General features: G+C 38.5%; 1 protein-coding gene across 1 annotated transcript in view; it reads left to right on the top strand.

The window, feature by feature from the left end:
- The window catches only part of SCUBE1 (signal peptide, CUB domain and EGF like domain containing 1), a 209,818-nt gene that overhangs the window by 38,410 nt on the left and 144,829 nt on the right, over window positions 1-26,579 (top strand). The window contains exon 4 of the mRNA XM_040596675.1: window positions 18,056-18,190. Coding sequence (XP_040452609.1) covers window positions 18,056-18,190 — 135 coding nt within the window. The remainder of the gene's footprint in view (window positions 1-18,055; window positions 18,191-26,579) is intronic.

A 26,579-nucleotide genomic window follows, 5' to 3' on the forward strand; every position in this document is an offset into this window, starting at 1 on the left:
AAGAAACCCTGCATTCTTTCAGCAGCAGTAAGGCTGCAGCTGGTGGAGGACTGTTCAGTTTGGGCATTGCACTTGGATAAAGCCAAAAGAGCTGTGAGAATAATGAGTGATCTAGGAGACACAGAATCATTGAGTATCTCGAGCGGGAAGGGACCCATGAGGATCATGAATTCTGATGTGGCTAATGCTAAAAGAATGAAAGAAAGGGTACGGTTTTCTTCTAGAGAAGAGAAGATGAAAAAGGTGCAGTAGTCATCAAATCCAAAAAAGGCTGCTTTGAAGAATTAGACTTTTGCTGTTTTGTTTTTGTATGGTTTTGCTGTATGTTTATGTATAGCGAATGAGGTTAGTGCAATAGTATTTGGTTACTCAAACTGGGAAATTCAGAAAGAGTGTTGAGTTATTTTTCCTTTCTCCTGAAGGACTCTCATGTGAACTACCATTATCTTACTTTAATCTCTCTCCCACTATATAAAAATGTAAGCTTCCTGGGAGAGTATTATGTGCTGTGTTGGTCTGAAGCATCACCAAGGAAGAGCTTTCTAAAACTTACCATGGATTACTAAACCTTGGGATTTATCCAGGCAAAGCTGGCTAGAAATCTTGCTGAAAACTGTGTTTGCTGGTATTCCTAACTGTGTCTTACAAATTTATTCAGCATCTGCAAATAGAAAGTGGAAGAAAGTGTGGTAACTATTTAGACCAGAGAGCAGAGGGGTTTTTTTTGGTTGGTTTTTTTTTTTCCTTTTTTTTTCTTTGCAAAATCTTGCCAAAGGTCTTACTTATCAGCTGATACTCCAGCTGTTCCAAGTCTTCTGGAATTCACCTATCTGATCAGAATGTGAAATAATGGGGAGTGAAGAGTGTGCAAGAGAAGTATGTAGCAACACAAGCTGACTGCCATTGGTTCTTACTTGAGAAAACCATGTAATACCTGCTCCAGATTCTGCTTTTCTATCCTTTTTTCCTGGAGGCACACTTTTGTATACATTCGTTAGGGAATTCTTCCTAAAAAAATCAACACATCTCATTGTGTTCTGTTGATCAAACCAAATCTGGGTGTAAAAAAGTACTTCATGTTAAAGAATGGAATTGCATAGAGTGATGATTTTCTTTTGCTTATTTATTCAGATATAAATATGAATAGCTATGAAGTGCTACTCATCTCTCTCTGTTTCGTGTGTTTGGTTTTTTATTTTCTCCTTAGCTCAAATTTGTGATCGTCCCTTTTTTGTAGGGAGTAAGCATTGGGTTTTTGCAAAAACACTTTGCTGCCAGGTTGCACCCATCTTAACTCTTTTTCTTCTAAAGGTTAGCATAGGTTTCGTGAAGTTCTCTGCTCTTCCAAATTTCTCTGATTAGTTAGTGTGCTCAAGAACGTTGTAAACTCTTCTTAGAAACCACCAAAAAAGATACAAAGCAGCATGAATAAAAAATTTACTATAATGTATTCAGAGACCTATTCCTTTTATTTATAGGTTTTTCTGTGGTATTAACTGCTGTAGTATAGGAACATACATTAACACCTTGTAAATACTAAGAGATTTGTCCCAGAAAATCCTGTAAGGAAACAAAGGATAATTTTTATTGTTTTCTAGATGAAGAACTAGGGCAAACTGATTAAGTTACTTCTTAGCCTTTACACAGGATGTCTGGATGTCTGCCGCTAGCCAAAAGTAGAATCCTTACCCTTCTGAATCCCTGCTTACACTCTCTTATTTTGCATATTCTGTGTAACTTTGGTTTCTTTTACAGAAAAATAACAATTATTAAATGTGGACGTTATAATATATCTCAGTAAATTCTCCTCTGTGTCAAACATCCTGAAAATAACTATAAAATTAGGTTTTGATGATCCAGTATACTTTACGGTTCTTCAACAGTTAAACCTGTTTCTGATTGAGAAGAGTCCTGGGAAGCAGAATGAACTTCTGATTGTAAATCATGTCAGAAATGCAATTACTCGTGTGCATTATAGATTCAATGGTGGTTTCTTCAAGACCTGAATGTTCGGTATGGTAGACAAACACAAGCACAGTGTCAGCTCTGAATTCAGTAGCAAAAAATTGAGTAGCAAAGTCCTGGTTATGGGCAGAAGACCTGATTTTCCAGCCTGAAAATGGACATTACTGTTTTATTTGTCTGTTCTTAGATGCTATTTTGCATTTCTTGACAAAGCGACCAAGTCACCTGGAAGCCCCTGTAGGAAAGGAGAGGTGGCACTTTCCCTGGAGCAACTGAACCTGCTCCCTGAGCGGTGGTAGTAGCCTGCCAGCTCTGATAGGTGGAGGAGAGCAACCGTTGCAGCAAGGCATTTGGGAGCCTGCAGCTAAAGGAGAAACTTCTGGGACAAAGTAACATCTGCCTGTTATAGAATGGGCCTTGGGATCCCAAATCAGTGTAAAAAATATTTGAAATCACACAATTTATCTTCTTCTAAGGTCTGAGGTTAGGACCTAAACCAGCGTTCCTGTCTTGCAGCGCCCCTTTAAAATCTGTGGGCTTATTTTAAGAGAGGAGAGGTTTTAGCCCTGGCATGTAGGCTTAATTCCTGACTGGGTAGTAGTAGCCTAAAGTCTGATGCAGATGCCAAAAAGAACATTAGTATGTATGCATGTATGTATGTATATCACATCATATCATTCATCCTCTTTCAGTGAATGTTCCAGTACTTTGTTTTTCTTTCAAAACAAGCCCAAAACAGAATCCCAAACCTACCTATTCCGGCTCTTGTTTGTCTGAATGTATACACTGGGATGGAGGTTATGGCCTAATCTGCCTATCAACATGAAGTGGGAGGAGAGTTGCAAGGGTATGAGAGATCATTTCTAAAGCTCCCAGCTGTAATATGTCAAGAAGGGGTACATAACTCATTTAGGATTGCATAATCACTGGTATGATTAGAGACCAATGTCTTCCTTTTAATTTAGCTTTATTTCTCTTCTTCTCCAGGCAGCTGTGCACAATGTGTTCCTTGCTTGAACTCCAGACAAATGCTTCTATTACTGATGTTTATTTTTATGTTTCCCAACAGCTCAAATAGATTTTATTTTTTATGTGAACATTTTAATATAAAACTAAAGAGCTTTTGTAAAGTTGTTTTTAGTTTCATAAAAACAAATACTTTAAAGAGAAGCTGAGAAATGGTTAATTTTCTTGGCTGTCCTCCAGTTTTCCGAGCCCTTCTTTCCTAATTCCAGGAGACTATTAGGTGAGCTGACAGTTAAGTATTGTCCTCCTCTAGCACATCAGTGGGGCCTCTAATAATATTATCAGTCATAAACTTTTTCCAGATTTTCATGGTTGCTAATCTTAAGCTCCTTGGCAGATGGAGGGGGGTTGAATACACCCAATAGCCTTCTTTTCATAACTCTTCATTTTCATTAAAACATAAGTAAAATTACAGTATTTTTGTAGAGAAAGTTATTAATCTAAATCTTGAAGCTCTTACTCATTTCCAGGATTCCAGTGTGAGTTGTGCTTGAGCAGAACTTCAGGACTTGGCAGTTGTTTTAGGTCTTAAGAGAAGGCGGTCAGATTCCCAAATCAGGGCTCAGTGGTTGAGTAGCAAGGATCTGTTCTTAAATGTGAGGGGCCCCGGCACAATATATATAATATATACTTATAGACAGGATGAAAAGTGTTGAAACGCAAGTTTTAACAATAGATGTATCTGTGTGTTTTAAATCTTTGTGTTCTGTATTTCTGCAAATGATAACTAGCAGTGATTGGTCCTTGGAGAACAGTAAGAACCTTGGGATTAGAGGACCCCTGCAATTGGGGCCTAGAGGTATTAAGCTGCTGAACTTCCCCCAGACAAGCTGCAGTGGGTGCATACATAAAAATCCATGCTGCAAATTGCACAACTAACTGAATTGCAGTGGTGAATGCATTCTTTCAGAATGAAAAACTTGAGTGCATTTTTTGAAGTTTGGTTTTCAGATGCAAGCCTAAATAAAAAAGAAAGTTACTTTCTGAAATGTTTCTGCAGCAAACTAGTTTTTACTGTATTACTGTTTTCAGTTCTTTTATCAGTCTTGCTTGGTCTGTACGTTTAGATTAATGATAACAGCTGTGATTCATCACAGTAATTTAAAGTATCAAGTCTTTGTGGTATGGTGGCATACATTAATTTTTATAAAACATGCTACCATTCTGCAATACCTTCTACTAAGCAGTGACTAGGTACTGAGCGAATATGAATTGTTAGAGTGATAAGTAAATGTTCTATAGACAATTCTGTATTAGATGTTTACATACATCTTCTGTATCTATGTGTTTACTTTTGTTACTTGGTTGCCTACATCTTGTGAGAATGTTCATGGTGCAAGTGGTAGCAGACAATCGTAGAAATAAGTTAAATGTCTCTTTTGAGACAAGATTATAATACGTTACTTCTGCTTCCTCTTCAAAACCTTAGATTTAGTTTTATGGCATCCAGTAGCTGTAGATATTTCCAGACTGTGAGCCATTGCAGCCTCTTCTCTTCATGGCAGGTTCCATGACGGACAGATGAGAATAGTTATCATGGTGTTTGCATACAAATTTGAAAAGCATTAAATAACCAAGAAGTCAAGCCCTGCATGTCTATAAAGTTTATGAAGCCCTCACATTAAGAATCACTTACTTTAAACATCATATTCTGTGCTTCAGCTGATGGACTGTAAAAGTCTGCATATAAGCCATCTATCTGTATTCACCTTGGAGTCACTAGAGAGAAATAAGTACTTTGTGTGTGTGACTGCCCTCATCCTAAAGTATGTATTTACTGTAGCTGGGATGAACTTCCTGGTGTTTTTTTATGGATGTAGTCCCATGGACTTCAGTTAATCAACACCTTTGAAAATAAAATTGTTGCTATTGCTAGTTTGGAGCCCAACATTGGAGAATGATCTTGAAAATATGTCCGTGTTCACTCTGGAACTCCAACAAAAATATGGAATTCTCATTATGATTGATGGAAAGGCCTCGAATATCCAGCCCTCTCTGAAGCTAGGATCTGAACACGCTGCTTTTTCTATTTCTGTATCTGAAAGTTTCCCCCTTCAAAAACACTCTGATGTTTGGTCACCCTACCTTAATCTTCTGAGCTCAAATGAGGTATAACTTTCTTTACATGTTAATTTGACATGTTTGCTTCCTTAAGACAATGTGATATGAGAAGTACCAAACCAAGTGACAGTATAAATCATCATAGGGCCAAGGTTTTATGGGGAAATAATCAAAAGTCTAGAATAAATCTTGGTTGCTGTCAACTATGAAGTTAGATTCTCAGACTGTCATAATGAATTAAGAAACTGAGAGCTATGTGACAGCAGCATCAATCTCAGTCTCTTGTTTCTGCAAGTCTTCTTGTTGTCTGAGTCTTTTTTTTTTTTTTTTTTTTTCTCCTCTTTCTTTTAAATACTTACTCCCTGGAGGAGATAATCAATCATAGTAAAGATTTCTCTACATGGAACAATCAGGAAAGTAAAGAATAATCAGTTTAGAGTGTGAAGTTAATAAGTTAAATCAGTTAAATCCTATATGGGTGCTCTTATTTGGTCTGATATGACTGTAGATGGCTGTGTCTTAGTTCAGCAAAGTCAGTTTTATTCTCCATTATTTATTCTGTATGCTTACTGCTTTTTCTTGTTTATATTAGTTTCATGTCTTTTGTTAACTAATCTTGTTTCTCATAATAGCAAATTTCTAACCCAGTGTGGCCTATATTGATGTATACCTTAAGACAAAAACTATAAAATATAACCAAAGTTTTGTATTTAGCGCTTATTTAAAGCAAGGGAGAAAATGTATTCACCTGAGGGTACAAGATTTCAGCCTGTAACGGGTGTGTTTAACCATCATACGTGTATGACATTTGAGCCTTCCCTCATGGAATGGTGTCTTTTTCAATCCTAGAAATTACATAGATCCAGCTAAAACACTGAATTCATATGGATTACAAAAAGACATCAAAGTGGAGAGCCATGAAGTCATCTGGTCTCTGATTTCAAATACAGTCACTATCATTATACTATGCTTAGAATCAATCAGTTCTTGGCAGTGTTGGTTTATGTTACACGGTATGATTTATACAGTCAGGAAATAACCATCAAAAAGAATAGTTGCTGCATAGTTGCTTACTGTATTAGAAAATGAAAAAAAACTCCTTTCCAGTATGGATGAGTACCAGATGAAAGGTTGGTAGTGAATTTCCTTGTTAAGTAGATTCCAGGGCCTTTGCTTTCTGTAGTGGCCTGCTTTTGCTGTCTAATACTTTCTGTGAATTTTTGCATCTTGATGTTATCCTTTTGACTTCAGTGTACAATGTGCAAACTTAAAGAATCAAACTACAAGACCTAGATAGAGGATTATTTTTACTGCTTCTGTTACCTTCTGCAGAGTTCAATCCAGATCCTGCCTAAGTATCTCAAAATATTCCCTTTGTACACATTTCTTACTGTATTGTATCAGAGCACAAGATGTAGTTTTGCATAAAAGAAGGGCAGGAAAGAACATGGACTAGTTGATGGTAACATATTTTGATATGACTTTGTGCTGACTGTAGCGAATATCTAAATAATAATCTTAATAATTGCTAATTAATTAAAAAGTCACTAGACATACTTTATGAGAATGACTGTTCAGAGAATTTGCAAGGTTTAGGATTAAAGCAAAATTTTTGATTAAGGGGCTTTAGTGGATATGGAAAGAAATGTTTGGAAACAATAGAAATATACTTTGTTAAATAAGTAAGACTGGAGTGGACCTATGGTATTGTGCTGTGGGACAGGAGTGGAAATGAAAGTCAGGGCAAAGCTCTTCCACTCCATCTTCACAAAAGAAAATTTTAATTGAGGAGGAAGTTCCTACAGGAATGAGTATTGGGCTGTAGTACAGCCTCTTCAGGAGAGTGGTTATACCTTAGTTAAAGCAGAATGGAATAGAACTGAAGAGTTTAAAAGAAAGGAAAGATATATTTGCTAAATTTATTTAGATGGCAGTGTTGCAGACACTCCTCAGCAAGTCAGGCATCCAGAGTTCCGGGAGCCTTCAGCGTTGTGAACTCTAGGTTGTATGTTAGTGAGCATACTGTCATGGCGTTTTTTCCTGTCATAAGAAGAAATGTGCAGAGAGGACAAGATTTCTGTTCCAAGACCTTGAAAACTGGCTCTACTTTGAAAATTATGAATGTAAAATTGTATAGTTCTTCATGGGGGAAAAAGGTTGGAGGTTTTTTTGTTGTGTGTTTTTTGTGGGTTTTTTGTTAATTTTGAATTGTAGGGTACACCATACAGTTTTTTCACGCTGGGGTTTTGGTTTTGTTTTTTTCTTCCTTGTATTACCTATTGTATCAGACAACATACTAGCCAGAGAAAACCCATAGGTGAAATATTTTGTCAAAAAATATTACAAAATAAGCTTGAATGGGAAAGAACTACATTATTCTACATGGGTTTTTTACTCCTACAGAGTTTTTCCAACAAAATGCGTATTTAAGTATACAAACAACTTGAAACTAAGTGATCTATTTTTGTGTATCTGAATAATAAAAAAAAAAATCCCTAAAGTATTCCTACTGTATTTCTATCATGACCAATACAGGCTGAAAAGCTTTCCACTATTGATAACTTATATTGTTCGATTAAAGTACCAGAGCCATATTTTTTAGATACATAATAGTAAATAAAGAGTAGCGATATTTCAGTATTGCCTTCAGAAAAAGTTTTTGCAATTCAGTATCATGAGTATATACATTGGTATATTTAGACTTAACCGGGGAGCTTGTATGATTGCCTCTGAAAAAGTTGAGAAAATTTATTTAATTATTTCTGTTGTTTATTTTCAAGCCATAACTAAGGAACTGCTTCAGATATCAGTCAGAAACACAATAAAAATTACCAATATGACAGCAAAAAAGTGGGTTCTGTATCCCACTAGTGATTTATAGTGACAGGTGTGGAGCTGCACTTACAGGACAGGGAGCCAGACTTCTGTCGTGTGACTTAAGAATCGTTTAGAGCTTGATTTTATAAGATGCTAAGCACCCCAGTCCCAGTGCACCAAAACTTCTATGTGCACAGCAGCTATGTGTGACAATATCTGCTGCCTGTGCACCTGCAGTGCTTTCTTTAACAGGCCTGAGACTGTCTGTATGCCACCGAGTGTTATTCAGTTCTTTAACAAAACCTAAACTCCCAGTATGAATAACTTACAGACGTCTAAGAGAATTGATTTTACGCACTTCAAAAACAACTGGAAGAACTCCTTGTAACTATAAATTGAGTATCGATTAGGCTCTGAAGGGACCACAGGCTTAGCCTGTTAATGACTGCACATTGAAAGAATGTGAAAACTCGTTCTTGTGCTCTGAAATGATACAAATATCCTGTGTATGCACTGAATATTTTGCTTTGAGTGTGTGAATTTGAAATCGGAACTCATAAAAGAATTCCAGGAAGCTGAGCTTCAAATAAAGAGATTCCAACAAGTGTCCACTTCGTAATTTCACACAAGCTATGTTTCTGAGTGGGGCTTCAGGGACTTCAAGTTGCAGATTTGTTAGTGAATGGTCAGTCCATTTGCCTTAACATGTAAACAGTTTTCCCTCTGACTTAAGATTCTGTACAACCAACATCAGATATCTTAGAGTAAAAGGTAAAAAGGCTCTTAGTGGAATTAGTTGCCCACAGAAAGCTCTGACTGATTCCTGTTATTTACACATTAACTTGTGCATGAAACACAAGGTTTATCTGTCTTGTATAGGTATTTAACCTATCTGATGCTAATGCAAAGTGGGTAGATGCATTAACTTCATATATTGGGCACTGATAACAGAAGACCATGACTCTTATCTACTTTGTTTTAAGAAAAAATGCACACTCTTATATTGCCATTGTAGAAATCCATTTATGTGTTCCCAGGTGATGGTGAAAAGTTCAGCTCTGGAGAATTTTATGGGGAAGGTGGGGATAAGGCAGTTGTTTGTTTTGATTTGTGTTCTTTGTGTTGGCTTTAGGGTACCATGCCAGCTCCAAACTTATTAAATTCTTCCCTTCTTTACATTGTTATGACACTCCTGAAGTCAGGTTTTTGACCACTGTTGCTTTTCATTGATAATTTCTGGCACTCTTACTGATCAAGGCAATGCTGATCTCTCTTTATAAGAGATGCATGTGGCTGGTGATGTTCATTTGTTGAGTTGCATAGCACTAACTCATCTTCCTGCAGCTTACATGTTCTAATGGGCAGCTGCTGCTTGGCTGGTGCACCACTGTTCAACCCTTTCTAAGGCTGTTTTCTTAAAACCATATTGCCAAACCAACTAACCAGTCCAGCTTGTACTGTGTAACACAGAACAACTAGCTTGAGTGGTAAGCTAGTATTACCATTCCATGTAAAAAAGAAATGTTTACTGTAAGATCTTGAATATCTTTCAGATATTTCTATCAAGAGAAATCAGAGAAAATATGTGTTCTCAATACTGAATTTTAGGAGAGTGGAAATGCTGAACTAGTTTCCCAGGTGGCATAAATGCCCATTTGCAGAAATATTTTGAGCCAAATGAAGCATTCATTCACTGAAGATGTACCTACTGGAACTCTGGACTATTCAGAAAGTGAGGCTGCATTTATCAAACACTGTTCACCAATGGAGATACTTTCAGGAAAATTTAATTGTTTTGATACCATCTACAGGAGCAATTTCAGCACTTCCAAAACTTTTTCAGCATTTCCTTGTTCCCCAAAATTTTAATGACTAGGTACGTGCCTGACTAAGCCAATGTGCCTGACTGAGCCAGTGTTTTTCACCTCCTGGTATCGTTCTTTTTTTTGATGTGGTGTGGTTGTTCTTCAGACTCTCCTGTTCCTTCCACTTTTCATGAACTTCAAATGTTACTGATACAGAGGGTGAGAATCTTCATAGACTACTGGATGCTGCAGTGCTTATGTTAAAATCCCTCATCTGAATCTAGATGTTACTGTGTTACTGATAGATAACAAAGAAAATCATTAATCTAGCCATTTTCTCGGCTTTTATTACCAAAGCTCAGGAACAAAATGGTTCATGTTATATAGTCCTGGGAAATGTTGTCAACTTGAGATTAAAAGGTTGTTTCATTTTTCATGTCAAGTTGCATGGTGTGTTTGACCCACAGCAAATTCTTTTTTTTTTTTTTTTTTTTTGGGGGGGGGGGGGGGGGAAGAAAAAAAATCATAATGACAAAAGCTGTTTTGAGTTAACCAAACCAGATTTTTCTGGCACAATCTATAAGTAGATGTAAAAGGAGACAGCTATAAGCAGTAGTTATCCTGGAAGAAGGATAGAGAATACAGTGCAGATAGAAGAATACAGAGAATGCAGTTAGTGATGCTCCAGAGAAAGCCCAGGGACAAGACAAAGTAAGGGATATTATGATGGTAGACTGGGTAGTTTACTCAACTTGTCCCAGATTTTTGCGTCAGTTGATCAGGACTGCTGCTTGTTTGCCTCTGTAATTAATTTCCCTCCTTCTAGTTTATGGAGGATTGTTCATCCAGCATTGCAGCTTGGAGTGCCCTGCATACATACATCAGTGGGAATGGCAAGCTTATTGCTGAGGGGGCTGGGGCTGTCCGAGCCTCACAGTAAGAGTCTCATGCCAAGCTGGAGGCTGTTGGCATTTCCTGGACAGTGGCACTGTAGATGAAAAGAAGCAGAGTCAAATTCATACAAAATTGTTTTAAAGACCTGCATCAGAAGAATGGACAATTTATTAAAAAAACAGTTGTTTGGAAGCATTGTTGTGTTTAGGGACTATTGTCAAGGAGTCAAGTGAGAGGATAGAAGCTACAACTAAGATGTCACATTAAGGGGCTTGGATGTTTATTTTGGAAATGTTAAAAGCTGCGAAAAGAAGTTTGATGTCTTAAGAGAACAGACAATGGTGCCCAGTTGTTTAAGAAAGGAATAAACAAGTGACATCAGGGGACTTGAACTTGATGCAACATTTGCGCAATATCCATGGGGCTGTTTACTTCAGCTCAGAAAATGGGCACCCATCACATGCAGCAGTTAAGCTCTTGCATTAAGTGAATATTTCCTATGCTATACATAGCAAAGAAGTCTGTTGCAGCTGCATTTACACTGTGTTTGTGTAGTGTGAAATTTAAGGAATTCCACTGTGTGTCACAAAATAGCTACGGAAAAAAAATATTTAAGCATTCCTTTTCAAGTTGCACACATCTATAACTGTGCAAGCGAACAAGAAGCCTAGTCAGCGGGTGTTGAGGTGTTGGGTGATTGTAGCCCGTTAAGAGGCGGGATTCTCCAGGACAGATAGTGGGCAGCAGTTTAGGTGTTGTATCCTTGTACATAAGGAAAGCATGGTTCTAGAGGCCAATTCATTGATCTTTTTAGAATTATTTCAGTATACATAGTGCAAGAACATCCCTGTGATTAGTACTTCATGTTTCTCTTCTGTAAAATGTGCTTTATTTTTCAGGAAAAGGTAATTTTTCACACTTTGTGTTTTTTTTTTAATGTGTCCCTCAGTAAACATTCACTGCTGTAGGATCCGTTTTTTTGCAAATGGATCTTTTCTCAGCAAGGGCTGTAGTGAACATTTCCTCCACTGTGGTAGTGAATGAAGTACTGCGTTCAAGTGGTGTTCTTTTTCCTTCTCTGTCATGATCCACACAGTGGACTCGTGATGGTTCGTTTACTATGATCTCGAAGCGCAAAAATCAAGGCGACCACGCCAAGGGGTTATGCTTCAATTAAACAGCACAATGTTTGCCCGTAAAGCGGCGTGCGATATGTAAAAAGACAGAAAATGAAGAAAAGATAAAGTAAAAAGAAAAGGAAAGAGGATTATAGCTACCACCACAGGTCCAAGGTGTCCCTATGGTCCCAGGTCCAGGCAGCGTCCTGCTGGTCCTTCTGATTGTCGTGATCCTTGGTGGGGGAGATCTCCTAAAATTCAGTTGCTAAAGAGTCCTCTTTTATGCGGAACAGTACACATTGCTCCTCCTCTGACAAATGGCTTGTTGTCAGTCTCTGCCTTCTTGAGCAAGATTATCACGCATGTTATGGTTCGTCGTAACAACAACAGTTGTTATGTGACCTTATTGTAGTTGTTCCTTCCAGCGCTGGGTATCAGGGAGCGGCATAGTACTCCTCATACCATGCAGTTCTCCTTCAGGGTCTCGGTGTCCATGAGGAGCACATTCCATCTCCAGGTCTCTGTTAGCAATGTTGAGACAATATCGTTCTCTTTAGACCGACTCTTATATTCTCTTCACCAGATTTTTCAATTTCTGAAAAAAGGGGGCAAAAAAGCAGAATTCTAGCCGTATGTGCAAATAGTAGAAAATTTGGGCCCTACTTTTAAATTCTGGGTGAGGTCTGATTTCAGATCTCCTGGAGGCACAAATGATGTGTACATAGGTAGTAGTTTCTCTTTCTTCTAATAATTCTCTCTCCATGCTCATATAAAGTTGGTCTAAGAATGATGGTTTAGTATTAATTTCAATTAGCAATGATTTCTGTTTCCATGACCTCGTCAGCTGATGCAATGTATCACCCTCCCAACCTTGACAGCGTGTCGCTACTTGTATGGCCATTCCAGCAGGAACACCCGCCTACAACTTCTAATCTGATACCACTTGCTTCACTCCTGCATTCCAGATTTACTCTTTGGGCTTCCACAGGTGTCTTGAAATCAGATCTTCCAAGACACCCACTCCAGTACAGATCATGGTACTTGGAGGGGATGGAATAGAGAAGTAGAAGAATATGTGCCAAATGTTGCTGTCATTAAGGTTAACGTCTGGAAATGAGCACTTTTTGTTTTAAACATGATATACTGAAGTCATGTGAATTGTCTCTGTAATTATCATATTGGTGTATTGCTGTGCTTTAGGGCTCAAAATAGGTGAGGTAGACAGCATGAAGCTAAGGGGGAATGGTAAGGTCAAGAAAGATGCAGAAAAGGCAGGCCAGGAATATATTTACTGTTTCTCTCAATAGTGGAATTAGGAATTCATTCAGACTATGAAGCAGTATATTTGAAATAAACAAATGTATGTCTTTTTAAATGTAACTGATCGTTGAATTGCAGAAGTAATTGCCCCATCATGTCGTGTTCAGAAAAGATTGGACAAATTCATACAGGAAAGATCCAGCAGGACAATGGTCTAGCAAATGATTTAGGAAGGTTAATAGGTACGTGATTGCTGAAAGCTGGGAGAGCATGCCAGCAACGGTTCTGTCCCATTTCCACAGTCTTCTCCTGAGTGTCCACTACAGGGCAGTGTCAAAGAGAGGATGCTGGGCTAGATGTTCTTTTGGTATAAAAATAGCTATGACTATAGTAAATGCAGAAATGTGATTTTTCTGATGATGCTTTTCAGCCAACTTTCTGACTAGAAATATTCAGAATATGATTTTAGAATCCCAGAATCAAGCACAATATTTTCTGAGTTAGCAGTTGCCAACCATTTCTCTTACAAATACAAGATATCGTCAGTGGTGGTTTTTTGCTAACATTTGAGGAAGGTCTGCAGTATTGCTATCGGCAGTTCATCTCTCTATCATGATGTTCTGCACTGGTAAAATAGGCATCTTACAGAATTTCCCCAAAAGTTTCAAAGAGTAGTTTAGAGAAAAACTAGCGGGATCAGCTCTCTGAATCATGAGTCGAAGTTCTTAGAAGTATCTTAATGCTATAGTAAGTGGATTGTACTGTGGCTCTGAAATACTTTGGAGACTTTGAAGGTGAGACTCTTTTCTGAGGGCCTCAAGTGTTTATAAAAATGCTGGTGTGAAAGAAAAATGTCAAAAGAAAGGAAGAGCTGATGGCAGGAAACAGACAGTGGAACAAAATACTGTTCTTTACATTGACTCTGTGTAGTGTTTCCACTTTTATATCTTCCTGCTTGTGGTTTTGGTTTCGGGTACCTTTAGCAGACCTTTCTCCCTCGGTGACATCCAAACAGGACACTTGATCAGAATAGCTTCTTTAGGCCAAATACTGCGGCAAGTTCTGAGCCAGATCAGGGTGAAATACCAGTGGAGCTAGTTTGAAAAGTTAATCAGATAAATTAAATGAGAAACCAAAAGCATTCATTTATTTAATAAATAAAACATCCATCTTTATCAGCGGTAATGTTTCCTACCCTTTGATACAGTTCCACACTACCACTCTCTAGAGGATCTCATCTTACCAAGATACAGAACACAAGTTTGATTGTGTGAAGGCAGTGGGCGAAAGAGCTAGAGGTCTTATGCAAAATCAGACATGCATTAATTTGCATAACGCTTCTGATTTATAGTTAGATCTATATATGTATGTATGCATATATGCATCCATTATCTTTCCTTCTCTTTTAAAGATACTTCTCCTTTCCCAGCCTCTCCCTGAGCTGGCTCTTCCCTTATTCCTTGTTGTCCGTGGTGACGACTAGCCAATTTGAAGTCCAGGCCCTTATCTCCCTGGAAACATGGGTTTGTCACTCTGGTCTAAACTCTGTACAAGCAATTCTGGCTCTTGTGCTGATAAGAGCTGTGGAAGCAGAGTTATTTCTAGATGCTTCTTCCATCAGGGATTGTCTTTGGTAGATGTAATCACAGGACAGTTCTTTGTGATGAGTGTTACAGAGAATGGCTTAAGCACATATATTAACTTCCTCCTAGTTTTCCTTCCTCTTTTTGAGGATGAGGGTTGTGGCAGCCATGTGGGATAACCGTCTGAGCTCAGCTCAGGTGAGAACCTTTTTCCATCCTTTTGTGAGTTGGGATTGTGTAGGTTTGCTGAAATTTCGCTCCAGCTTCCACCCTGGGATCATCAGTAGGATTTCGAGGCTCAGCTCCCCCATAAGCAGTGAATAATGTACTCCAGCAACCAGCACACTGTCAGGTGGTCAGGCTGAGCTGGATGAAAGAACTTGTGACAGATAGGGAGCTTGGGAAATAGATTGTGGTTTCCATATACCAGTTGAAAGGGAGACCTGCACCTGCTGTCTTGGGGCGGTTGTCCTCGGGGAGACAACCCTGGTCCTGGATAAGATGACCAGTGGTAGCTGATTTTGTGCTAAAGGTTGCCAAAGAAGACACTCTGTTTGCTCTTTAAAAATAATGCCTTTTTTTGTAAAGAATAGAGTAATAAAGAGAGATTTGTATTTGTGCTCAATAAATTGAAAGGTTTTTAAAATTAGTTTAGTTGTGGCTTGAGTAGATATTTAAGTGATGGGGTTTTACATCATAAGCGACTTTTTTCCTATATCTAGTTAGGCCCTGAGTTTCAGATCTCCAGCAGTGTGTAAACTGTCCCACAGAGTGGCACCAATTAAAGCCCCTGAGAATCCACCCTCAGTTTTTCAAAACAGTCACAGCCCAGTCTGATGTGTAGAGCCTCCAAAACTGGAGCCAGAAGAGCTTTATTGAAAACCTGACTACTTATTTTGGTGTTTATGTGGAACTTAATCTCTAGAAAATCTGGTCCAAAATGCAGTTTTGCATATGCTGCATTACCGATGTTTACATGTTCAGCTGGGTAACTTGAGCTGCATTGAATGAGAGTTGCACAAACAATGAAGGAGAGAAAAAGCCCCTTTGGCAGCTATTTCATTTGTGAGCTTTGAAAAAGATCGGATACATGAAGGAATTACTCTGCCAGATCTACCGTAGCATGAGCTCCTTGGGAGTCAATGGAGTTCTCTCTCCTAACTTCAGAAGACTTTTTTTACTGCATTCTCTAAACTGGGTTAGTAATAGGCTGGTCATAAAGTGATTTTATTGGAAAGAAAGTTTACCAAGTAAGTAATTCAGTAAATACTTTCCAGGCAGCTATGCCCAATAGATTGCTTGGTATGGTGGATAATAGCAATACTACCTTTTAAGACTGCAGTAATACAAAGTGCTCCAAAAAGCCTGACCCTAGTAGGCCTGAGAAGAGAAAATGTTAATCCTGCACCACCAGGCCAAGATTTATTGGAAGGCATGTAGTATGGAGATAGAGATATAGTAGTCCGAGATCACAGCTGCTCCCTTTCTTCAAATCCTTCTCTTCATAAATGCATATTAAAATAATTTTGAGGCAAGTAATTGAAAACAATTGGAAGAAATTCCACATAGTAAAACTTTTTAAAAGAGTTTAAATTGTAATAACTTTTATTCAAGCATATGGATTTGGGGCTTGGTATTAAATTGAGCTGTCTCTTTATGTAAGTAGTAAATCACCAGCATTTGCTATCATGAACAGAAAAAAAATGTTTATAAATGATTGCATTTGTTTCGGATTATTCATCAGATCTGGAAGGCAATTGTTCAAGTTGCTTTGTGATACTGTAAACAGAGCTCAGTGAAGGCCATGTACTTTGTAGCAAAACTGTGGGGTTTGTACATGTACCAACTGAGACTTTTTCCTTCAGTCAGTGTTCCACTTGCCTTCCAGAGATGATCTAGATTCCAGTGTGCTGTTTTGAAGGAACAAGTTTGGGTTGCCACTAATAGAGCAGCAAGGCCCGCTGACTCACAGAGGAAGGATCTCACAATAGTTGTCTTATTTATCTTCCCTTCTTATACTGCAGTAGACAAGGAAAGTCTTCACTTCTCCTTTTTCTATGCACTGCCAAACTGCTCTGATGGGGTTATGAAAAGGTTCAAATCTGGAAAAGAGCAAGAACTGAGGGCAGGGAGGATTTTGATACAGAAAAATTGAGGCAATAGTGCTTAACATTTCCTGGTAAATAAAAAAAGGAGGACTGTCTACGCACTTCCATTTTAGTTCAAGGCAGGAGGAGACTGCTTGGTTTCCCTGGGTACTGCTGTCATTACCCTAGAGCTTTTTTTCTCTATGAGAAAGAGCTACAATTTCTGTTGTGTGAAGCACAGGCAGCACACTCACACAAACAGCAATAGCAGGCTTAGCCGAGCAAGCTGCTGGAACTAGCCAGTGTTCCTGCATTAGTTACTGGCGTTTCAAAGCTTCCTGGCCTTGCCTGTAAGAGTGCTGCAAAAGCAGCTTGGTTTTTACCACAGTGCATGTGGCCAGTCCTGGAGGAGTTAATTTCTGCAGGAGCTGTGCCAGCTGTTAGGAGGTTTTGAATGTTGTGGATCATTATCTTTGTTGTGGTTTTTTCCTCCCTCCAAAAATAAAATGAAAGCAAAAAACACACCAGCTCGTTTGCTGACATGTTGGCACATACTGTGAAATAACTAACTGGTTGCAGGATCTCCATAAAAAAGGAAAACATGGATTTTTCAGGTGGCAAGTTGCTTTTATCCAAAGGAGAAACAGGAAATCAATATGATATACCTTTTATGAGCAAAACAGGAGACTTGCAAGGTTGAATGTGGGTCAGATACCTTTTAATCGCAGTGGTTTCCCAATACTGAAACATATGTCTCTGTTAAATGCAACAGCATAAAAAATTTTATGCCAAAGGAAGGTGATGGGGGGGTAGGCAGGGACCCTCAAAACAGCCAGTAGCTAATGCTGCCTTTGTGGTTTTTATATATTTGCCTATTAAAATAACAATACAGACATGGAACATTTAGATTTAAGAAGCCTTCTTTTCATTAAACAACATTAAACAAACTGACAAAGTAGGGGGTTATGACTCCAGTAATTGAAACATGCTGTTCTGTTCAAGACCAGAACTCTATAAAGACTCTTTTCACTCAGTAATGCCCTTTGTGTTTGCCTGCTACCCCTGCTAGAAATTACTGTAGGCCTGAAGTATGTCTTTCCAAGTGGAGTGGGAATGACAGAGTGCAACACCACACTTGGCAGATGGGGTCACAGCCTTTTTAGGACGTTAACATTCGTTGTGCATTGGCAATCAATTTGCAGCTCAGAATGCATGGAGACTTAGCTGGACTCCTCTCCCCACTGTTTTTTTATGTTAACTTTAAACCTAAGATGCAGGAAGAAGAATTAGATGGATTAATTTGGATTAACTCTGATGGAGTTTGGGTAGTTTTCATTAGCTTAATTTACAGTGTGCCTATTTGTGGATTCCTTGCTCTTCTAAATGTATATTCTGAATCTGTATGTTATCTTGCATTTCTTTTTTCTTCTCTCTTCTAGATGTTGATGAATGTCAGGATAACAATGGAGGGTGCCAACAGATTTGTGTAAATACTATGGGCAGCTATGAATGTCAGTGCAAAGAGGGCTTTTTTCTGAGTGATAACCAGCATACCTGCATTCATCGCTCCATTGGTAAGTTTTCAGTGTGTAAATTGTGCTCTTTAGAATAACTGTGTTAATCAAAAATGCAAGAACTGTTTGGGGGGGATTTTTTTTATCCCCAGAGCTCCCAAAATCATTTCACTGGTTGGTTGGAATTGATTGACTCCTCTGCTACCCAAACTTGAGCAAAGCCATAAATAAGACAGGGGAAAAGGCTTTAGTTTGACATAGAAATTATACTTGGTTCAAACAAACAGCAGGCTATCTGGGCAGGCAGAAGCAGATTTTCAAACGGCAACTTTCTGCTTCTGAGTTTCCAAGACTTAAAAGTTTCTCATCTGTTTATTATATAATAGTTCACCTGTCTTCCACCTTAGAGAGCATGGTATCTTAAATCAAAATGAACAGCTTGTTGCTTCTGGAAGTTATGCAGATTATGGGGTATTGCCAGTCAGGTAGCTCATTGCTTCATTGCAGACATGATGGCTGATCCTATATTGACACAGCATTTTTCTTTGGTTCAGTACCCTGTCTAGGGTGGACTAGAAAACTGCTTCTCTGTTGCCTATGCACTAGCAGTAGAAATAAGGAATCCCTGCAAAACTGTGATCCTTGTCTGCTGCTGATTTTGACTAGAATAAGCAGCTCTCCCTTTTCTATACATGTCAGACATGGAAGACAAGTTTGAGTGGAAAGGGAGAAAAGAAAACAGCATAGCTATAAATCTTTGCAATTAAGTGGACTCTTTATGTGCTCATTCAGACTTCTGGTGACCCTGGCAGCAACGGGAATATACGCTAGCAAACTCATTTACCAATGGGCAATACAGAATGACAAAGTAGCAAGATCAGTCTGGTGATCAACAATGTAAGCACACTGTAAATTTCAACAAGCCACACAAATGGTTCTGAACTATTTCAAGTCACTAGAATTATCCAGAAAATCCTACTTGAATGTGGAGTATGAATTTAGTCACTCTGTTGACAAGAAAGCAAAACATTGTAGTGTAGCATCTCAGAAATGTAAATGTATTTCTGGCAGTGTGTGTCTGCTTACACAGAATTGTAAAGACGTGTAGTAATTTTGATTTTCAGAAATGTGAATGTCTGGAATATATTTACAGGTCCACTTTTTAGCATGATCATTAAGTTTTAAGCAATTGAGGTATTTTGATTATGACAAGGACATACAATTAAGCTCCATCAACCAGTGCATTTTAAAGGTTGTTATCTAATAGGTTTTTAGTAATTCTTTTCAACGTAAATTGTTCAAATTTCTGTCCAGCATAAAGTAACCGTGACACAAAGATGTCCAACAGAGCAAGGAATAGTAGCTGGAGGCTTAATGAAAACCACTTGCAGAGTGCTGCGATACAATCATTATTTCAATTTGCACATTATAAAAGTTCGCAGCTATAATAAAAGAGAATTTAGATATCTGAGATGGAAACTAATGAAATAAATGAAAAATGAGACTCTGAAGCTAATAGTTTCTTCTAAGGAGTAGATTTATTGAGGGAAAAGGGTAAGTTTTTATGGCAAAGAGGATTCCTAGTTTTTCAGAAGGACTAGGGGAGTGGGTTTGAAGGTTGACTGCTGTATGCATGTAATAAATATGCAGAGGAATAATGTATTTGTGTCAACTTGTTTACAAAGAAAATGTCATGTAAGACATGAATGTTTAATTTGAAGCAACTTCTTCAAATTATTTGAGATATGAAAAAAACAAGCGACCTACCAAATAGACTGATGGTGTTTGCAAAGTGTTTTATCAACAAATGGTTTGTAGCTTTTAAAAAATAAAGTGCCAATTTACAGTAACAGCAAATGTTACACTGTAGTGCCATGATGTCCCACAGAACTAGATCAGGTGGGTATGCTGGAGTAAGGAAATAGGATTAAATTATCTCTTTCAGTTGTCAGAGGCAACTGAACTGCAAATAGTAAACATGCATGGTGAGAAAGTAAATGGCTTTTTTAATATCTGTGTTTACTCACTTTCATCTGTCTCACTTGTAAGCACCACTACAGAAACTGTCAGAACACAAAAATATGCCTCAACATATTTAGCCAGAATTGTGCCTAGGACTGGACTGTGTCTTCAGCCTTGTTTACCAGCAGAGGTATAGTGGACAAAAGCACACCACACAGCCAGCATTGCAACCCAAACACAAAGGCACTGACTTGCCAGAGTCCTTTAGCAAGCTTGTTGACATTGAGCGTGGTAAGAGCCATTAATTGCAGGGGGATTACTTTTCTGGCTCTGAAAAATGCATATGCAGTCACACAATCTCAGTGTTCTTGACATTACCTGAAGTCTCTTCAAGGTCTCAGCCAGTCTAAAACAATCAAGCACAAGGTTCTTCATGCAGTTTGCTGCCACCTTTTCCGTCCTGTTTTCAAGTGCCTTGGGAAAAGGGGAGAAGCATTGCAAGGTGCTTAGGTTGTGCTTAGGAGCTGGGATGAGTTCAGAATGGAGGGAGCAGCACCAAGCCTAAGCAGTGCCTTGTCTGCAGGCCCAGCTCACCTGCCTTGGCTGTCAGCAAGGCTGGTGCTGATGACTTGCTTAGAGCTCATCAGCACATTCAAGTGATGTGGTGATTTCAGAGTTGAAAAAGGGCATTGAATATTCTCTTGGGGGTTGAGCAGAGGAGGGAATTTGTCCCTTTTTATACTAACCAGCCAAAGGAAAGGTATCTTCTGATATAAAGCACCTTCCTAAAAATTGTTGGCTGCTGTGTGAATTTCCCAGCTTCCAGACATGCACTGTGCCTGTCTCAGTGTTTTGGGGGTGTATTGTACTACCATGCTCCTACCCACAAGTGTACCTAAAAACCACACTGGAGTTCATGGTGGGGCTTTTAATATCATCCTTGCTGTGACATGTTTGCTTGCTACCTACAAGTGTTCTTATTTCCTATGGACAAAAAGAATTAATGATCCACAAATAGGAATTTTATACCAACAGGAGGCCAGACTGACATTAAAGTCAGGGTAAACCATGGTTTCCCAATATTTACTTTGTTTCACTGTATTCATTGTTGGCCTACTAATCTCTTACATTTAGTCTCAGTATCTTTTGGGATGATTCTATGCCCAGTACAATTTACTCATTTACTTTTGTGGGAAATTTCCCTTTGCTGAGTCAGTTTTCAGTGCTAGTTTGCTCACAATAACGATGGCAACAACGGGGAGAGAAAATGGGAGGGAGAATGGATTGTAAAAAGTACAAAGAACTTAATTGTTGTTTATCTTAGTGCATCTTAATTGCAATAGTAGGTGTGAACACTCTGTATTATACCAGAGACAGGTTTGTGTTTGTTTCCTCATGACTTAAAAGGAAACCAGAATACAACAGCTGTTACTGTGTCATCTCCAGCTCCAGAGGGAGCATGTGTTTAATAAATGTGGAGATTAGTATTGTACACTGCAGCTGTGACTGAGTCAGGTGAGTGGGTTACAGCATGTTTTCCCTTAGTCTGATGATAAGCCAAAAGCCCCAATTCAGCAAAGCCTTGAGCACATCATTAACGTTCTAGTGATGGTAAAGTTAGTTACAAATCTGAATGGGCTTTAAAAGCATCAAAATAGACAGTTTAGCTATATGCCTGTATCTCTGCTAAGTTCAGAGCGATCATAATGAAGGGTATGGTATGTCCCATTTGCATTACAACTATAAAAGGTATTGTGGTCAGGAGTCCTGGCTACAAACTGCCTCACCAACCAAAACTGTCAGCTGACACATTACAGAAAGCTATAGCTGTTCTACCTCCAGAGGGCAAGTCTCCTAAAACACAAAGGTTGTTTGCTTAGAAGATAGATACTTAAGGAGTTCTGTGGCTAGGAAGACTTCTGTTATTTTAGATTTCATCCCTGAATGTCTGCCTAAAGCATAGTTATATCAATGGTCTTATATCTGCTAAACATTCACTGCCAATGTTTTCACACAGGTAGTGTCAAGTAAACTAGAAAGGTGGGTGCAATTAGGAGTGGTCAGTGTAAGTGGAGACAAGAAGAGGTGGAAAAGTACCAGGTTATAGAAGGCTAGAAATTACGATAGTCTGGTCAAACAGTGGAAAGGCTTTTCACACACTTGTCACTATCATTTTCAAGCCTATTAAAAAAAAACATTTGGCAAGGAAATGCTCTTTCAGTTCCCCTTATCCCATTAGCTTTATGTTCTTAGAAGGGTTAGGGAGTTTGACATAAAGTCAAGCTACCACAACTTAGCAAATTACTGTGCTACAAACTGTCTCAAAACCAGCTTGCCTCTTTCTGCGCTAAAAGTGTGACAGTTTAGTCCCAGAGGAAAGGGAAACATGCTAGGCCAAGTTGTCTTGCATTTGTCATGGGCTTATGAAATGGCTTACCATGCTTGTCCTGATAGTAACTTGTTAAACTTGATTATATGTTTAAACCCTTGTTAATTTTGCAGTAGTAGCATAGGAGTTCATTGGTCAGCTGACTTCAAACTACCAAGTTTCTTCTTGTTCTGAGGATTATAAACCCACCTTTTTTCAATTTACATCTTCAATACTTTCCATGATTTATTTTTATTCCATACTTGTTTTCTTAGTTCAGTGCAATTTTACATCGGTAGAATAATGTGTTAGGACTCCTTGGGAGGAAGCATGACCCCCAGTCAATGCAGGAAAGGTTACAGGTTGGGATTCTGGACTTTCTTCCCATCTCTGGTGCTGATGCCTTGTGGGACTCTGGGCAAGAAAGTTATTGTGACTCAAGAATTTCTACAAAGCACTTTAGAGGACAGAGGTGCTTTTTCTACAGAAAGCACAATAATTTATTCATATTTAGATTAATGTAGAAGGGTGACCTTAAGCAATTAAGTGTTGCCAGCACTGTTCCAGACTTTATGAAGTAAAAGGTTTCTCATCTCAACTGTGAAAGCTCTTTCATGATGATGTAACTGGTTAAATTACTCCATTACTTGAATATACTTTGCCATGGCTACCTCTAGTACAGGCATCCCATTCATTGGAGGAGAACAGTCCTATTTGTCTTTTTTAATTGGAATCCTAATATGATTGTAAAGTAAATGAATATATGTAAAGTAAATTTTAAGGAAATGGATTTGTGTGCTTTTAGATAATAAGAAAACCTATCAGGCAGCATAAGTTTTATCAGGACAAACGTACTGCCATCTTGGAATTTTCCTAAAACTGCACACAATAAGACCAATGTGTAATAGAAATGTCTCTGTTTATACATTCCCATGATACATTTTGAATAAATAGTTCAATGTATTATATTTCACAGAATATAGGATACAGAACGTATCCAGGAAAAAAGGCTTAATAAACTATTTTAAATCTCATTGTGCCCTGTTAGACATGTGTAACCTTTTAAAACGGTGTATAACCCAAGAAAATTGCTGTACTTTGGTTTCAGGGATTCTTACTTGCTCCAGCAGCTTGTGTGAAGGGTGCCTCACATTTGCTTTCTCCATTCCTCTGGAATGGAAGGGCTTTGTAATTTGTGTGAAGGAAAAATGCAACAGGTGAAAACACCTGGTATAAGTAAAAAATAATCTCTGTTAGGCCTGATATCCCTCCTCTCATATATCAGTGATTTATGATGATTAGGACTAGTAAAGTTACACTGGTGTAAAACTAATTTAAGTGTAATCTGACTGAAGTTCAGCTGTGTGGAGAAGCAGTAATTATATAATCATAAAACCAATATTAGATGAAAGTTTAGGACTAGATGTGGAAGTTAAGTAGTCTCATAGAGTCATAGAACTGCCCAGGTTGGAAGGGACCCTGACAGATCATCTGGTCCAACCTTCTGTGGGAAAGGGAGCCTAGGTGAGAATATTGAGAGCCCTGATTGGTCACATTTTGAAAACGGCTGGCAATGGGGACTCTACCACGTCCCTGGGGAAGTTGTTCCAGTGAATGATTGTTCTCATTGTAAAAAATTTCTTTCTTATGTCAAGATAAAACCTTTCCCAGTGCAACTTACACCCATTGCCATTTGTCTTCTCCATGTGACTCCTTGTGAAAAGAGACCCTCCACCCTCTTCGTAGCCGCCTTTTAAGTACTATCCAAATAAAACTGCAAAAGCAGAATTTTAAGTATCAAAATTATCAGTAGTTTTTTGTTGTTTTTCTTTTTTTTTCTTCAGCTTTTCACATTAAGGCCTTCAATAAATGTCAGCTTAAATGGTGACTGCTTAGGATGTCATAGAATTGGAGGCAAAAGCATGTCACTTTTGGCTTACAATAATTTTAAATGCATCTGAAACCTGAGACTGCAATCTTCCCTTTATAGGTAAGAAAACTGAGGTGTAAATATTACAGTATTGTCTAAAGCTCTTGTGACTGTGTCTGAACTCCAGGATAGATTCACCCCATCGAAGCAGCTGCAGTCCTGTTCCTCAGAGCAGTCCAGATGGCAAACAGGATGTGAGGAAATTGTATAGGATATGAAATCAAGATAGTTTCAGTATAACACAAGTTGCAGAGTTAAATATAGCCAAGTAGAGTTGGTTGCAGGCCCTTGTTGAGGTCCTAGGGACCAGTTTTATACTCAACAAAATGTGATAAAGTCTCTACATATGCTACCTTAGTTTTATAGCTCATCTGTCTTCTGAAGGAAAAATATTGTACTTCAAAATTTTCTGGGGCTTTGAATTAGGTTTCATTTGGAAGGAAAACCTTGTTGAGTAATCAATAACCTCTGCTGCTTTGCTTTATCTGAGGCTGAATGCACTAGTAAACCAACCGGTTAGCACAATGCAGTGGTGGTGAGTTCATTGAAACTCAAAGGAGAAATCTCCCAACGCTCAGGAACAATAGCAGATTGCCAGGTTTTACCAGAATCTGGGATTGAATTCTAAGAGTGTAGTGCAGAAGCTGCCCTGTAACAAGCCCCAGATTTAAGTGTGCTGATCAGAACAGGCAAATATTTCAAAAACAAAAAAGACAAGAAAATAATACTAAAAAAATGAAGCCTAGATGCACTAGAAAACATCAACTGGTAAGTAACCTAGAAGTCATGTGTAACTTGCATATAGTGCTTAATAGTAAAAGTAGATGCACAGTTGAACATGACTAAGTGATAAATTAGGATATGCAATCATCTCTCAATGAGCCAAAATCTGGAATAGTTTTAACGGTACAGTGGTTGTTTCTGCACGGCTCCATTGCCAATGCCTTTTGGTATGGAAAGGATGAAACTATAGGGGGAAAAGAAGTGTGTAAGAAATAATGAAGTTGGAGATGCAAAGAATGTGTCTTGGAGAGAGCAGCTGTTTGAAACGCCCTTCAGCAACATGACAGCCAGCCAGCTTGCCAGGGGGAGCAGGGAATTTGTAAGTCAGATCAAAAATCTCTCCACACCTGTGTGACAGAAAGTGCAGTGAGCAGTTTGTAGCTCAGTGACTGACTGACTGGCAGTGCTGACAAGATGGGAAAGCTATATGCACGAATGGGAAAACACACTGGAAAGTAGTACATTTAAAAAAAAATTAAAGAGAAAATACGCAAAGGGGGCTTTCACACTCAATCATTCAATAGCATTGGAAGTGAACCAATGTTCTGTTCATACTGGCTGCTCTGCATATAACAGGATTATATTAAATGAAAGAACTGATGTTTTTTAAAGGCCCCTAGCATCCAGTTGACTGAAACATCAGGTGAGAAAGATCTGCGAAGAGTATTAAGCCAGAGTGTACATTCTGAGTTACATTCACACGTGCACACAACAAATGGACTCTGTTTTAAGTATTGCATACATTGTATTTGTCATGATATGTCTCTCTCGTGCCATCAGGGATACAATGATGAATTCAGGGCCTGCTCTGAGTACTCTGTAAAGGTGCTCAGCATCTTTCACACTTACTGCAGTCACTATGGGTCTTTCCATATATGTCTTGTATTTTTCACCATGCAGAGAAGTCAGTTACAGGCCATGTTGCAGGTATTGTTCCTCTTTTCTGCTATTCACGACAAATCTCAGAGATGTGATCCAGCAGGAACTCTCTAGAGGCTGATACTGCAATGTGCTTTTGGCTACAAACCAGTAGGAATTCAAGATATGAATGCCAAATACCTGTTTATATATATTGTTACCCTCCTGTACATGGTATGCATACTATGCATTTAATGAGTTCTATTAATTATTCAATTCCATGTAATTATGTTTGAGGTTGCTCCGAGCTATTCTGAAATAATTTAGGAATTAATGGAAATAAGAAGGAAGATGTTTGTATTTAATAGCCATGTATATTTTCAAGCCTAAGAATACTTGCATGCTCTGTTAAGCTTTATATCTTAGGAGTATCTGGGTCATAAAATTGTTGGGTTTGTAACTGGTTTTGATTATTTTTTACTTGCACACCAGTCAAGAATGGGGCCAGATTGCATGAGACCCTGTACAAACTGGGAAAATTTACAGCC

The sequence above is a fragment of the Falco naumanni genome, chromosome 5 (assembly GCF_017639655.2).
Source record: "Falco naumanni isolate bFalNau1 chromosome 5, bFalNau1.pat, whole genome shotgun sequence".
Lineage (NCBI taxonomy): Eukaryota > Metazoa > Chordata > Aves > Falconiformes > Falconidae > Falco > Falco naumanni.